General features: G+C 40.3%; 1 protein-coding gene across 13 annotated transcripts in view; it reads right to left on the reverse strand.

The window, feature by feature from the left end:
- Positions 1-6,372: 6,372 nt before the first annotated feature.
- Positions 6,373-14,615, reverse strand: part of LRRIQ3 (leucine rich repeats and IQ motif containing 3) — a 53,170-nt gene continuing 44,927 nt past the window's right edge. For 8 of the 13 annotated variants that reach the window (XM_083510526.1, XM_083510530.1, XM_083510528.1 and 5 more), the window contains 2 exons: positions 11,240-11,442; positions 7,717-10,650 (listed from right to left, as the gene is read on the reverse strand). In XM_083510526.1, coding sequence (XP_083366652.1) covers positions 11,244-11,442 — 199 coding nt within the window. In that variant the 3' untranslated portion in view covers positions 7,717-10,650; positions 11,240-11,243. Of the gene's footprint in view, positions 7,311-7,562; positions 10,651-11,239; positions 11,443-14,615 lie in introns of those variants that run through there. The other 5 variants (XR_014527779.1, XR_014527782.1, XR_014527780.1 and 2 more) reach the window with 4 other exon arrangements.

Genomic DNA, 14,615 nt, shown 5'->3' on the forward strand with positions numbered 1-14,615 from the left:
AGTGCAAAATGGCTCCACCAGAAAGCATGGCGCCTTCAATGTGAGATGACATGAGGCAAGATGAAAGTTCTATTGAGGTTTTAGATCTGTGTCAGTCCAGAGATAGACAAGCCTGCAGCCTTACGGCTAAGGCAACAACCTACAATCTAAGGTTGTAGATTAAATGACTGGAAAATATGAAAGGTTGTTTCTAACACATGTTATTTGGAGGGGGCAGATATAAATACATTAACCAAGCTGAATTCAATCTGGTCAAAGTGAGTTGGTACAGCAGTTCAGCCATCCTTTATCTGAAGGCTCTGTGGCAGTTCAGTAAAGCTAGAAGTCCATTTTTATTTATTTTTTATTTATTTGCAACTGCAGCAGTACATTTATTGTGTTGTTTCTGTCTTAAAATCAGTTTATGAACATGGGGTAAGCTTACAGCTGCTTTTACAGCATTACAACAAGCTGTTCAGGATAACAAAGCCCTTGTCCTTGTCTGCAATGAGCTAACCAAGTTTTAAGCATAGCACAGTGGGAAATAATGGTCAAACCTGGTTTGGCAGCCTATTACATAGTTCCCTATAGGACAATGAATCGTGTTAAGGCAGTTTGGGCCAGAGAGTTAATGCACTCTCTATTTCTTCCATCACTGAAATGGCGTTGTGCAGAAGTGAAACATAGAACTATGGAATGCGAGTAAAAATGGGATGGGCCAACATTTCCCCAGCTCCAGGTCTTTTGCTGTCTTGCTGCTAGGATTGCCAAGGGCCCGAGGAAGCAAAAAAGGAAGAAAAGAGCACAGCAAGCTACTACTTCTTTGCATAATCCTTGTTGCTGCTGGGTTTGATACCTCAGCTACCCTTCACAATCCTGGCCATACATTAGGACTTGTCCAAAGACACAGGGGCTGTTAAAATGTTATTTCGTACCTGTGCACAAGTTGTATGCACCTGTATTATGCTGCTCTTAAGAAAGAAAATCACCACATGTAGCTCTTCTCTTTTTTTTAAAAAAAAAAAGTGTTTTGATCACTTGTGGCTTTGACCATGTGCAGGTTTCTAAAGCTAATGTGCAAAGAGGACTAATTTTTAGCTTCACTGTTAAAATGACAGGGAAAGTAGCAATTCAAATGCAGTTTCAGCTATCAGTGCTGAAGGTTTTGTGAAAAGTAGGGATGCTGGCCACCATGGACTGGTGATGGCTCAAGCAATGGAGAGTTAACCCTGTTCCAGGCAGACAGAAAGGCAAGGCAAGGCATCATCAGCACCTTGGAGAGGGACCTAAGTGTGGTTTTCAGCACTATGGTTGGCAATCCTGCAGCTGAAGCAAAATATACATTTTACCTCAGCAGTATACTGGAGCAACTGCATTAGCATGCATTAGTTATTCCTTAACTAGAGGCCGCATCCGCAACACTGCATCTGTCCAGTTAAAGGTCTTCCTCTGCAACTACTGGCTTCTTCTAGGCCCTGGGTTTTTAATCTGAGGCAGTATTTCCTCAGGGCTCTGATTCTTGAGAAGTCTGTGGATGAATTTGTGGACCTGGTGGCAAAGGGGTCTCCTCAGGGTTCAAGGAAAGAGATGTGGGCTCTGGGAAAACCAGGGAGTGGGCGCTTCTCCTCAGGAAATCTCCTCAGGAAATAGTTTTCTCAGAACTGAGCCCTAGAAAGGAAATGCTTATTTGGATTAAGCACAATTAAGGTGCTTCCAGGTTGGCCTCCCTGCTGCACAAATGTCCCATCTGTCTTCACTCCTTGTCTTGTGTTTTGTGGTGCTTCGTTAGGGTCATCTGTGGTAAAAGACACCCTTTCATCTAGGAAATGCTGAAGGGGCAGCTAATGGTTTGTATATGACAGAGGAAAAGTACTATGCCATAGGAGGACCATAGCTCTGTGATGAGTGTGTGGTTTTAATGAAAAAGGGCATTAGGATCAATCCCCGGCAACCCTAGCTAAAAGATTGCCCAGGTCAGGCTAGCTAACAAGATAAGGCAGATCTTGTTTTTATCTTAAGACTAGAATCACATATGTGTTTTTTGGGAACCAGGCCAAACCCAAGCTAGTATGTGTTTCATAGCATAAGATGCATTTCTGAGTTTCTTGTTTTCCCACCTATCAGCTGTGAAATTCATAAGAGACTGCTCTTAGCAGATCTCAGCTCTCCCCTATGTGCCTTCTTGTTTATACAGTCAACAATATAACATGACTATTAGTGCTGTTTTCAGAGGCGTGTTTCAAAAGGACAGGAAGCAGGACTGGAAGGTAAACAGCATTGTTGCCTTGGCTGAAATAAAACCTGGACATTTATCCTTACCCCTTTTCAGTAATTTTGCTACCCTGAGGTGCAAAGAGAGAAACTTTATAACATTTTTCAAGGACAAAACCATCGCTGCAATAGATTGCTCCTCAGGAAGGACAATGAAAAGAAAACTATGGCTTGAACCACAACAGGTTGAGGGAGAGAGATTGTTTACTTATTTAATCAGGACCATTTAAAAACCACTTAATGATTTAGAGAGCCCTAAGTAGTGTACGACATAAAAACAATGAACAGTATCCTCGAAATAGAATTACAACATAAAACTGGTAAAATACATAAAACAGGGTCTGTTCTTTGGGGTCCGGGAAAATTTGAACCAAAAGTTATGTCCTTGTAAGACATCTAAAGCAACTGATGGGTGGTGCTTAATATATATTCCATAGCCATTCCATAGCACACAGGCAATAGCAGAAAATTTCATTTTTGGGGGGTCATAGTCCTATGATATTTTATTGGTGGCAGTACTGTGAGCAGAATTTTTCCTGGTGACTAAAGTGATCATATAGGGATAAGGTGATCTTTCAGGTAGCCTGGTCCCAAGTTGTTCAGGGCTTCATATGTTAGGATAAAATATTCAAGCCCAGCAATAGGATGAAGGTTGGTCATTCCTTACACATCCTAAAGAAAAGGTGGAATCTTGGCTCCTTTACTAAATCCATTATGATTCCTGTGGCTCCTCAAGCTCAATATATAGTGGGAACCAAAGAGAGGCTATGTGCCTGTTGCCAGAAATTAAATTACTTGAAATTCTAAATGACACCATAACAAAAAATGAATCAGACATGCATGCTTCTGCTGTAGGGAAGAGGCCAGATCCTATTAAGTGCCTCCTGAACTTCCAGTTTGGTGTGGTGGTGCTGGCAAATGTGATCACTATCACACAGGTTAACAGTCCGAGGTGATCAGGTTGACAAGATCACCACATTTTACTGTCACAGGAGTTTTTTTATATTGTTTTTGAGGTTCAGGTGGTCAGAAGCATTAGAGCTTCAATTTGCACAGCATGTACAGTGGTACCTCGGGTTACATACGCTTCAGGTTACAGACTCCGCTAACCTAGAAATAGTGCTTCAGGTTGAGAACTTTGCTTCAGGATGAGAACAGAAATTGTGCCCCAGCGGCACAGCAGCAGCGGGAGGCCCCATTAGCTAAAGTGGTGCTTCAGGTTAAGAACAGTTTCAGGTTAAGTACGGACCTCCGGAACGAATTAAGTGCTTAACCCGAGGTACCACTGTATTTCCTACACTGTATCTGTGTAAGAAACTGGATCTAACATGTGCATTGTCACATGTGAGGAACAGTTTTATTTTGCTTTATGTGCATTTAGGAGAAATGCCCCCACCGCCCCGTTGCTGTGGCTCCCTTTTTCATGCACACAGAAGGCAGAGTGTAGGAAGTCCACTGTTTTGATGGTATTAGCTCCCAGAATTAAGGTGTGGAATACTTTAATTATTTGAATAATCCTCCCCTTGTTAAAGCAAGAGGACTTTTCAAATTATATGCTGCTAATGGAATCTGAATTAAATACTTCCTGTAGGTAACGACAACGATTCATCATAGCTCGCTGGTCGATCTTTAAAGTAAATCTCATCTATTAAAAACAAAACGAAAAACAGCTACATTTCCCCTGTTGTGTTCATTCCTGCTACACAGTATCAAGCTTTTTGTAAAAAAGAAGAAGAGAAAAATGAAAATGAAAATCCAGGTCAGGCAAACAAAGATTCATTTTACAGGTAACTGCAAAATTCTATTATTGTAAAAGTACAGTTCTCTACAAATCCGCCCAATTGTTTATTAACACTAAAATCCAATATTTGGAGACTCCTTCAAACAAGGATACCTTTAGCAAACTGCATCTTAATGACTGTGTTTCTGGACATCTATTAACATTTCCTTCACAATTAAGGGACATTTTCTTTGCAATTTATCCAATGTAGTCTTTAGAAAGACTGAATTTATGCTGCCATCTACTGGAAAGCTCAATGAAAATTCAGATAAAAAGACTAAAGCAACATCCCTCTATTTTTACTGTGAACTGAAATAACAGCACCTGTAACATGGGTTCTAGAAAAAGAATTGGCACCAAAATGTCATCTAAAATGAAATTCAAAGCTGATGAAACATCTGAGGAATTTTAAAAAGCCTGGAGTTTTATAATATTAGTGAAATTGGGGAAGGGGGGTGGGCATGGTTTCTGCATACTGTTAGGTCGAAACCAGATATTGTCAAAGCAACTTAAAAGCAATTTTTCATTGGCCTGATTGGAAAGACAAAAAAGTTTAGATATAACTATTGGAAAAACCCAAATCACATTTGAATGGAATATAATAACTTACCTGTGTAAAATATATTGAGAGCCACTGTGGTGTAGTGGTTAAGAGCGGTAGCCTCGTAATCTGGGGAACCAGGTTCGCATCTCTGCTCCTCCACATGCAGCTGCTAGGTGACCTTGGGCTAGTCACACTTCTCTCTGAAGTCTCTCAGCCCCACTCACCTCACAGAGTGTTTGTTGTGGGGGAAGAAGGGAAAGGAGAATGTTAGCCGCTTTGAGACTCCTTCAGGTAGTGATAAAGCGGGATATCAAATCTAAACTCTTCTTCTTCTCTTTATCCATTCTCATAAACTTCATTCTCATAAACTCATACTTTGTACAGTGTGTACAAAGTGTGTGTGTTGAAGATGTTCTGTTTTGACTGAGCTTCTTCAACTTTGAATGAAAACCACATTTCCATGTCAATTAAGAACTGATCTAGAGCAAGATAAAGCAGACAACATATCTACTGTGTGCATAGTATTTGTATGTGTCCATGATGGCACTGGAATCTCCCTTGGGAATGGTAGCACAAAGGACACCCACTCCTTTGTATATGGATGGACTGCTCAGTTTCTGGTCTGTGTAAATTGTGTATGCACTAAGAAGTCTGTTCCATCCCATGTTTTCAAAATTATATTTAAAATATTCATAAATACCAATTTTATCACAAGATGTATGCATTTCTACATTTTTTTAACCCAAAAAATATGTAGTTGTTTACACATTTTGGTGGTTTTTGAGCCAAAAAGCATACTGCAAAATTCAGAGAAGTGTGAATTCCGAAGTACTATTATGGTAGTTCATAAATATGTATGTGTGTCATGAAGGTGTGAATTCAGTTAGTTTGCTTTAAAATGTAGACCAGATTATTTCCACACCCCCATGTGCTTTTAGGAGTAGAAAATGATAAAAGGGGAGACTAAGAATAGTTTGTGGAATTTACTCTGATGAAGTGAGGTTGGGAAGGATACCACTTCAAATTTTCCCTGCCCTCCAACAAGTGTCCCATGCGCCCATATTATTCAAGGATTTCATATCTTCCTGAAAGACAACAAAGTAGTATGAGAACCCGAGTTTTATGCTAAAGAGGTTCCCATGCCTTAGCACCAGCAACAATATAGGTCCAGCTGTTAAATTTTATTCTAAAACAATTGTTTTCGGATTCAAAAACTATTTGCATGAAGAATTGGGGGCACATTAATCGAAGATCTACAGGTCTGGGGGAATCTGGGTGTGTGGTGCAAATAATTTATTTGTGGTGATTTGGATGTAAAACGATCTGACTTTCCTTTTGTGGCACTTAAATTTAGTAATTATTTTCATATTTTCATATGGATGTGCCAGAAATGTTGTTAAAATCTGTCTTTTTCTATGGTGCATATAATCTCTTTTTTGAAAAAAGGAAGTGTCCGCCCTGTGCTGCATTTTCCATGCAACATCTAGCTTTATTTGAGCCATTAGTAGCTTGACCAGTTATAGAAATCCCCATTCTGTTGAGCAAAACACAATGAAGGCACCAAATAAACCACATATTGGAATACAGGAAAAACCTGTATCCATTAATACCACCAGTTCCAGCACAGGTACAGGACACTATTAGGGAAATGTTAACTTCCACAGTGGCTCTCAGTTTCCCTCAGATTGTTCTGTTATTTCTTAGCAAGGCAAAGATCCAGCACAATCAAATTTCTTCTAGTCATTGATACTACTTCTTAGAGACACACACATTAGAAGCCATGATATGGAGCCAGGGATTATGCAGACCACAATTTTATTGCTCATTATCCAATATTGACAAAGAATGCTTGGAATGCAAGTGGGGATGTACAACAACCTTACCCCCCAAACAAAGTGTTGGGTAGAAGACATGGATTAGCTTATCAATGAAATCTATCACATTTAGCACATTGCCATATGAAAGATATACTTCTGTTGGCCAAGGATGAATGGCTCAAAGAGCAGAGCACAACCTGTAGTATTTACAGTCCTAAAGATCTAACGGGCACTAATAATATATGACAAAAAAGTGAAGATCTCCTTCCAAGAGGTCTGGTACTGTGGTAGCAGTAGGAATCCCAGATTTTGTTTGCAAAGTATGTGACAGACCATCTTCACCAAACTAAAGCAGGCCAGATTTACCATATCCTTAACCATTATAAAAAAATTAATCGGGCCACAAAGGCATTGAAACAACAGTCTGTTTCTTCTTCACTATGGGTACTCCTTATGTAGTTCATGACAACATATCTAAGATCTTTTCTGTTCCACTATTTCATACCCTTTCCTTTTTCCCAATTGTTACTTAAAATTACAGTGAATTGTGGAAACGGAACATTTGTACATTTAGATATAGCTGGTTATTGATTTTTAAAAATGAACAACATGTATCAAATTATTTATAAATATATCTATATTTTGTTATTTCTTCATGCTGTCTGGTCTTTGACAGCAATAAAGATTGATTGATTGATTATTTCTTCATGACACAAATAACAGCTGGTAATTTTTGCAGAATGCTGTATCTGGTCAGTCTCTTGCAGATGGATTTTTAAAAAATCTCCAATAATTCACATAAACAGTTCTCTTTGGTGTTATTAGGTATGACTTTGATTTTCTATCCATTTCAGACACTTTTTCACCATGGACAGATCCCATATTCACATATCCATTTTTCACGTCCAGGTAAGATTCTCTTGAAACAAAGAAAGAGGGAAATTATTCATGAATACTGTCTTTGTATTATTTTAAAAACATGTTTAATAACAAGCTGTGGAGTAGACTATAAATAAACTGGTAGATTGGAATAGAAAACATTGAAAGACAGGTGTCAAAATGTAACAATTCATTATGGCTCTCTAACAGCAAACAATAACTCACAACAGTTGAAACTAAGCATGGCACAAACAATGAAATCTAGCTTCAGAATACATCAGTTTAGCTTCACCTTAGAGACAGAAAATGAGAAGGGCTGGGAAAATATTCTGTTGCTGCTCTACAGGAAAAAAGCAACAATAATTAGTGCACAGAAGAAGTATGCTGGCTTATGATTGAAAGAGTGGGGTTTATGAAGCACAGTCTCCACAAAAACAGTGGGAATTGGTTTGACCACTGCCATTTTATTCAGATACTGGATACATTTGATAGAAGTACCTTTAACGGAGATCTTGCAGGATTGCTTTAGATGCTTCTTAATGAAACTGATCCATTTGCCCCCAAATAATTATTTGACTCAAAATATTGTTGGCCTCAACAGCCTGTTCCCAGAATTTTTTCTGTGCTCTTCTCTTTTGCTCATACCCTGATAAAGACCTTTATAATATATGGGTCTGTCCCTTTCTTTAGATGCAGAGAAATGGATAAGAAGAAGTGGCAGTCACCAACCTCCAATAAGGTTGAACACGAAAAGTTCTTTATCAGGACTACAAGCCCAGGAATAAAAGAGGGGGAAATAATCTTCTGCGTAGATAAAATACTTGCAGAAATGGCACGGGTGCAAAATGTGTAGGAAATTCTGCAGAGATTGAGATACCCAAGAGACATATGCTTTTTAGAATTGTATTTCGTGACAATAATTAGAATTTGTGTAGCTGAGTGGCAGGGAGGTAAAGGACTAGTGTCTAAAAATCTGAAATGTAAGTAACAGTTTTATTCAATTAATAGCAAAAAAGAAAAGAAAGTGCTAATTATGAGCTGCCAACAAGACTAGTGGGGCAGCCATAGCAAAATAGCAATATGGATGTTATAAGGACAAATCTTTTTAAATATTAAATATTCAAATCATTATGACAGTACAAGGTATGTTTAAGAATAGAAATTAGGGATGGAAGCATCTGTCAATTTTGGTTCTCTAATTTCTAATTTTTCCAGTCCTAAATTCATTTCTCCACATTTCTGCAGCAATTTGCAATGAAATAAACCTCTCACAATAATTATCAGCATATTAGTGTGAATTTCTCATAATAAACATATTTTCATATGCAGTTTTGACGAATGCAGACATTTTTTGCAAGAAATTTCCCCTAATATAATGCATTATATATGTAATTTTCACCTTTTTATGCACACTTTTCCCTACTATGTGCATTTTTGCAAATATTAGTTGGGGAACCGCATTGCTAAATTCGGATAGGTGCAAATTCTGAAGGATAACAGTGTTTCAGTTTGCAATGTTTCAGAAAGTGTGTATTTTATAGATTATTAGGCTCTAGCTATGCACTGAATAAAATTTCTCCTCCATCACTAGTAGAAAATAATGCAAAAAGCTACTAGCAATTGTATGTGAAAAATGTTGGAAAACAAATCAGAAGAAAGGTTAAAGGAAAGCATTCATTTACCAAAGTGATTTGAGTGTAAATTTTATAAGAGACTAGAACAGTAAAAAGATCTACGCTACACAACTTTCTCCAAAGGAGAGCAAGGGACTTATTGTGGGAGAGTGGATATCTCCCCCCCCCCTTTTTTTAAAAGGAAGCAGTTTCCTTGATTTAAAAACACCCATAGCAATCAAAATATGAGTGTGTTGGGGAGAACCATTAGGAGCATCAGCACAGTCTTTCAAATGCTTGTTGGAATAAATAGGCCAAGGATTTCTGAAGGAAAATGGGCATGGATTTGTCTGAGGAAGTAGATTGTTCCAACTCTGCTCTATCTTGTAATCTTTTCCCTGTTAATAGGATAGGTGTCCCACAAGTTGAAGCAGATGTGCTATAAGAGAGCAAGTCCAGCCTGAATCCATGTTGGTGGTGGGGACCCAGTGTAAATTAGCACAAGAGCTTTCAAATATAGGCAACTCCCCATTTACGCCCATTCAAGCACGTACGACCACACTGGTGTGCATCACCACGAACCCAGAAATGGCATGAAAAGGGGCAAAATGGACGAAGACAGTGTCCAGAAATCTCATGAGCTTTCGCAAGAGTAATCCCACAAGCCCTTGCACCGACCTTTGAGGCCTGTGCAGTGTTGGGAGTCTGAGCAAGGAGGACTTGGGAGAGCGAATGTGGTGTTTGCAGGCTTTTTCAATGGCATTCCCAATAAACACGCTTTCACTTAAACACAAGGTGCCTCAGAATGTAACCCACGCGTAATGGAGAGCTGCCTGTAAGAAGTTGCCATTTCCTTTGGAAATGTGAAACAACAGATATAAAACTAACATTAAGGTCTACGTCTGTTTCTTCTGATGAGAGGCAATGATAAATAACAAGAAAGTGTCATTCACTGTTTTTCTTACATTGTAAATGTGCAATGCATGAAATTGTTAGTTGCATGAATGGTGTCACATCTAGTTTAGCCCCAGTTCTCTTAAAAGCTACTGTGTGTCTCCAGTGTCAGATGTAACAACTAAAGTAAAAGAAAACCTCCTCCCAACTTCTGTAACTGAGCTGGGAGGAGCAACAAAAGACTCCACACCTCTTCCAGCAACTGCCCAAGTCTGCTCTCCCTGGGCTCAATACACATGGAGAAATATATATACAAAGAATTAAAGTAGAATCAACTAGAAGCATAATTAATTACACATAGGAAAGCAGCTAATGAAACTAATCAAAGTACACAGCGTGTTAATGAAAGTTAGCAGCTGGGACCAAATTATTGCATTAAGGCATAGCCAGAGAGCAACTGAAAATACATTCTATCGAGAGCTAATGGCTTATGGCATTGTTGTATATACAGTTACGGAGGAATCACTGAGGCAAAGCTCCAGCAGTCCTGTCTGCAATAAGTGTAGTCAACATGTTTAATTGCACTCATGCTACTTGGCTACATTAACAACCAGTGAATTCTTCCCCAATTATTTTTATATGGCATTGAATAATTTAATTTTAAAGCTAAATACAGAGGTAATTGTATGTACGCTTGAAATGTTTGCCACTTAAAAGTCAACATTTGCAAACAATTAGCACAACAGGCTACAGCTGTTTTCTTCCTCACGTGGATATACTGAAATACTTCAAATGTTGTAGTCGATCTGCTCATCAAATTGTCTTTTCTGGTTTGCGTTTCAAAATCATTACCAGCAGAAACAGATTCTAAACCTGTAAGACAACGAAGCTTCATCTAGATCAGGGGTCTGCAACCCACGGCTCTGGAGCCGCATGTGGCTCTTTTACACCTTTGCTGCGGCTCTGGGGCAGATACTAGCGAGGGGAGGAGGCGCATTGTGCGCCCCGACACTCCCCACTGTGGCGGGCGCTGTATTGGCTGTGACGCCACATGGGGGCGGTGCGTGCGTTAGTCACACACCGTCCCGACGTCACCTGCCCGCCCGCCCGCCCGCTACATTGTAAGGGGCATGTACGCTGGTCACTGCATTGAAAGGGGGCATGTACGCTGGTCACTGTTTTGAAGGGGAGCGAAGAACACACACACACAAAAAGGGAACTTGTAAATTTAACATTGATTTCTATGAGGAGGAGTAATTCTGAGGGGTCAAACAAAGAAATAATAAAGTGACAAAAAAGTTATTTTTATAATGACGAGTTTTGCGGCTCCCAGGTTTTTTTTCCTTTGGAAATGGGTTCAAGTGGCTCTTTTTGTCTTAAAGGTTGCAGACCCCTGATCTAGATCATTCAAAGAACCAGTTGTAGTTGGTCTTCTTTCCACTTGCCATATTATACACCTTACCGTTTTAGCCGTCATACTCTATGACAGGCACTGCAGTGCCAGAACTGCCAATCACGGGCAAGGAGTACAGCGCCATCTGTCTGGGTTGCTTGATGGCTTCAACCTTTGCCTTGGCTTGCCTGTATCTCTCTCTCGCCATTTCGTGGGCCACACAGTTCCTAAACTGTTTTTCATCTGTGTTTTGTCTTTGCATCATATCTTGCCTGGAAGAGGGAAAAAGAAGCCTCATCACCAGTTCTAAACTGTTCTTATCTGTCCTTGAGTCAAAAACCCAAATCTTGACTCTGTTCCTCCCACACCTCACGCATTCTATATAATAATATGGCACTTGGCAACATACCTAAGTTCAATGTGTGTTTGTTTTTTCACTTCTTCACTTAAAGAAACAGGCCACATTGAAACTCTCACACCATCTTTATAAGTGTTGGGCGATAAATATGAGACACGAGCAAGCACACAACAGAGCACGCAACGGCTTTTCGTTCCCAGTCTCAATATTCTTTTCTAAACTATGGTAGTTTAGTGGATGCAATAGGCCTTGGGTGCACTGTTACAATTTTCCAACGAGATTACATTCCAACCAGTCTTTTCCTGTGCTTTTCAGTTGTGGTTCGAGGACCCGACCCCCGTGTGGTGAAATAAAGACACAAGGACACGTGATATATGGTTAATGGGCAAGAAAAGGCCACAACTTTATTGGTTACAGCAATGAAAAGGTATTGGCTTAGGCATTGGATCGAAGCAAGTGGGTTATTCACCAGTAGGTGGAGCCTGTTGATGCTAATCCAACTCTAAGCTCACCCCTGTTGTCACCGAGGGTCGTGCCAAGGCCTCCCGCCAAGCAGGCATCGGACGGAATACACGACCCCCAGATTCCTTTAACGGAATACCCCTAAAACATTGAAGGCATAGGCGATGGCCAAACCTAGCACTTCGACACACCACAACACATTATTCCAATGCCTAACCTACCCACCAATACCACAAAAGTTGTGACGATTGCTACGAGGTAGGCGAAAAAACCAAATAGCCTAGTGCCAATTGGGAAAAACTCCTACCAGGCCCCCCAGGCAACCGGGGCGACCAACCTAAGGTCCATAGCAAGGCCAAGAACCTAAGCCCTAACTAAAAGGGGAGTGGAGGGTGGGTGACTTTCCGAAGAGGCGACGATGAAGAAATGAGGCCGGGGAAAGGCTGTCGCTGCAGCAAAAAGCTGCTGAACACGCCCCCTCAGCAGCACCTGGTTGGGTGGCCACCGAGGGGGCGTGAGCGCCAGCCAGGTGAGCTGAAGGCAGGGGGCTACGCCCCCTGCTAGGCGGAGCTCGGGCTCCCGACCACAACCCCTCCCCTCTCTTTCAGGGAGGAGAGTCTTTGCTTTTTAAAGTCAATGGTCCCAAGGCACGATGCAGCCACCATGCTGAAGCAAAGCATATACAGTGGTACCTCGGGTTAAGTACTTAATTTGTTCCGGAGGTCCGTTCTTAACCTGAAACTGTTCTTAACCTGAAGCACCACTTTAGCTAATGGGGCCTCCCACTGCCACTGCGCTGCCGGAGCACAATTTCTGTTCTCATCCAGAAGCAAAGTTCTTAACCCGAGATACTATTTCTGAGTTAGTGGAGTCTGTAACCTGAAGCGTATGTAACCTGAAGCGTATGTAACCCGAGGTACCACTGTATAAATCTAGTCAATACTTGGATGGGAGGCTGCCTATGTAGGCCACCTTGAGTTCCTCGAAGGAAGAAAGGAGGGATAAAAATGAACTACATAAATTTAGGGGGTGGGAACTGGAGAAATGCTACTGTGGATGAGCTATGTCTCTGCCATTCTGTGTCATGTATGGTGCCATAAAATGAGACTTTTTAAATTAAAAAGAATGTGAAACATCCACAATCTTTTGTAGAAAGATACATAAAAGTGAAATATATTGAATGAGAAACTATATCAATCAAGAGTGAAACTGATGCTTCAGTCCTCCCTTTGCTTCACTATTAAATTGTAATCAGCTATGCAAAGATATAACAATAGCATTCAGTTAATTAAATTCACCTTTATGGTCTTACGCTTCATTTTTAATTTGATACACGACATCAGTGTTCTATTAACTTTCTTTCCCCAAAGTAACAATAAATGCAGGTGAGACTAGGTACTAACTTAATGCATTCTCTACAAAACAACCAGCAAATAAAGAAATCTAACTATTGTGCATGTTTCCTATCACTAAGGAACAAGTTGCAGGGTGTGTGCAAAAAAACGTGTGCCAGTTCGTATTGCATTTTAGCAAAAGATCACCTACCGACTTCAGCCAGGCAAATGGGGAACCTGCTGAAAACAGCACGGTCGCCCAGGTGTCACAAATGTCACAATTTAAAGACATTAAAATTGTTCAGGTGTAAATGGGCCTAATCTGACATGTAAGGCTTTGTTGTTAGCAAGGATACAGAAGCTGAAGGGTAAACCAAGCAAGAAACTAACAGAAAAGTGCACCCACTTCAAACAAAAACAAAAAATATTCCTACAGAGGCTGTTTCCACATGATCTGTTCATTGAGCATTCATGATTATTTGTTTGCAGAGAGAGCAGACAATGTTGGCCATTTATTAAGCATTCATTCAGCTTGCAGGGAGCTTGCTGGACTTTGCATCAAACCAACTGTTATCCCACAATTTCTGGTGCTTTCCCACATGACTTTACAAAAGTCCAATATTGGGGGGGTGGGGGTGGATGTGTTGAGGGGTTATTATTATTGTTGTTGTTGCACAAGAACTCCAAAACAACTTTAATTGTGCAACCTGAATTTGCCAGTATGTGACTGAATCCTACTTGAAAACAGTCTGGAAGCGCCCTGAATCAGTTTGTTGGATAGAACCGCAAGTACTCTGACATTAGAAAGTGGCTGTGTCCAAACTGTGGCATTCGTGTGTAAGTGGGTTGCTGTTTGTGTGTGCGTGTTTCAGAACCTTCATCCACGCTTGAGCATTTTCAATTTTGTGCTTCTGAAATCGACCTCATTGTTTCCTGTCCATAACAGTGGTGGTGCTTCATGGGATACAACTGTGCTGTGAATTGATTCCTTCCATTAATAAGAACTTCTCTACTCACCATAAAATCTGGAAACCAGAGATCTCATGTGTGCTTGTGCACAGGTGCATGCACCACTTAAAAAAACTTTATTTTTGGAATACAAGTTTTCCAACATACCAGATTTGCACAAAAGTGTGTGTACACACACACACACACACACACACACACACACACAAGTGTATGTCTGTCTTGAGGGCATGACTGCAGGTATTTGTTTAGCTATGCAAGTACAGCTTAAAAAAAGGAATAAAAACACAAATAGGCCAGATTTGTACAAAAAAAGCAGTCAGAA

The sequence above is a fragment of the Podarcis liolepis genome, assembly GCF_965112155.1.
Source record: "Podarcis liolepis genome assembly, chromosome: 6".
In the NCBI taxonomy this organism is placed as follows: domain Eukaryota; kingdom Metazoa; phylum Chordata; class Lepidosauria; order Squamata; family Lacertidae; genus Podarcis; species Podarcis liolepis.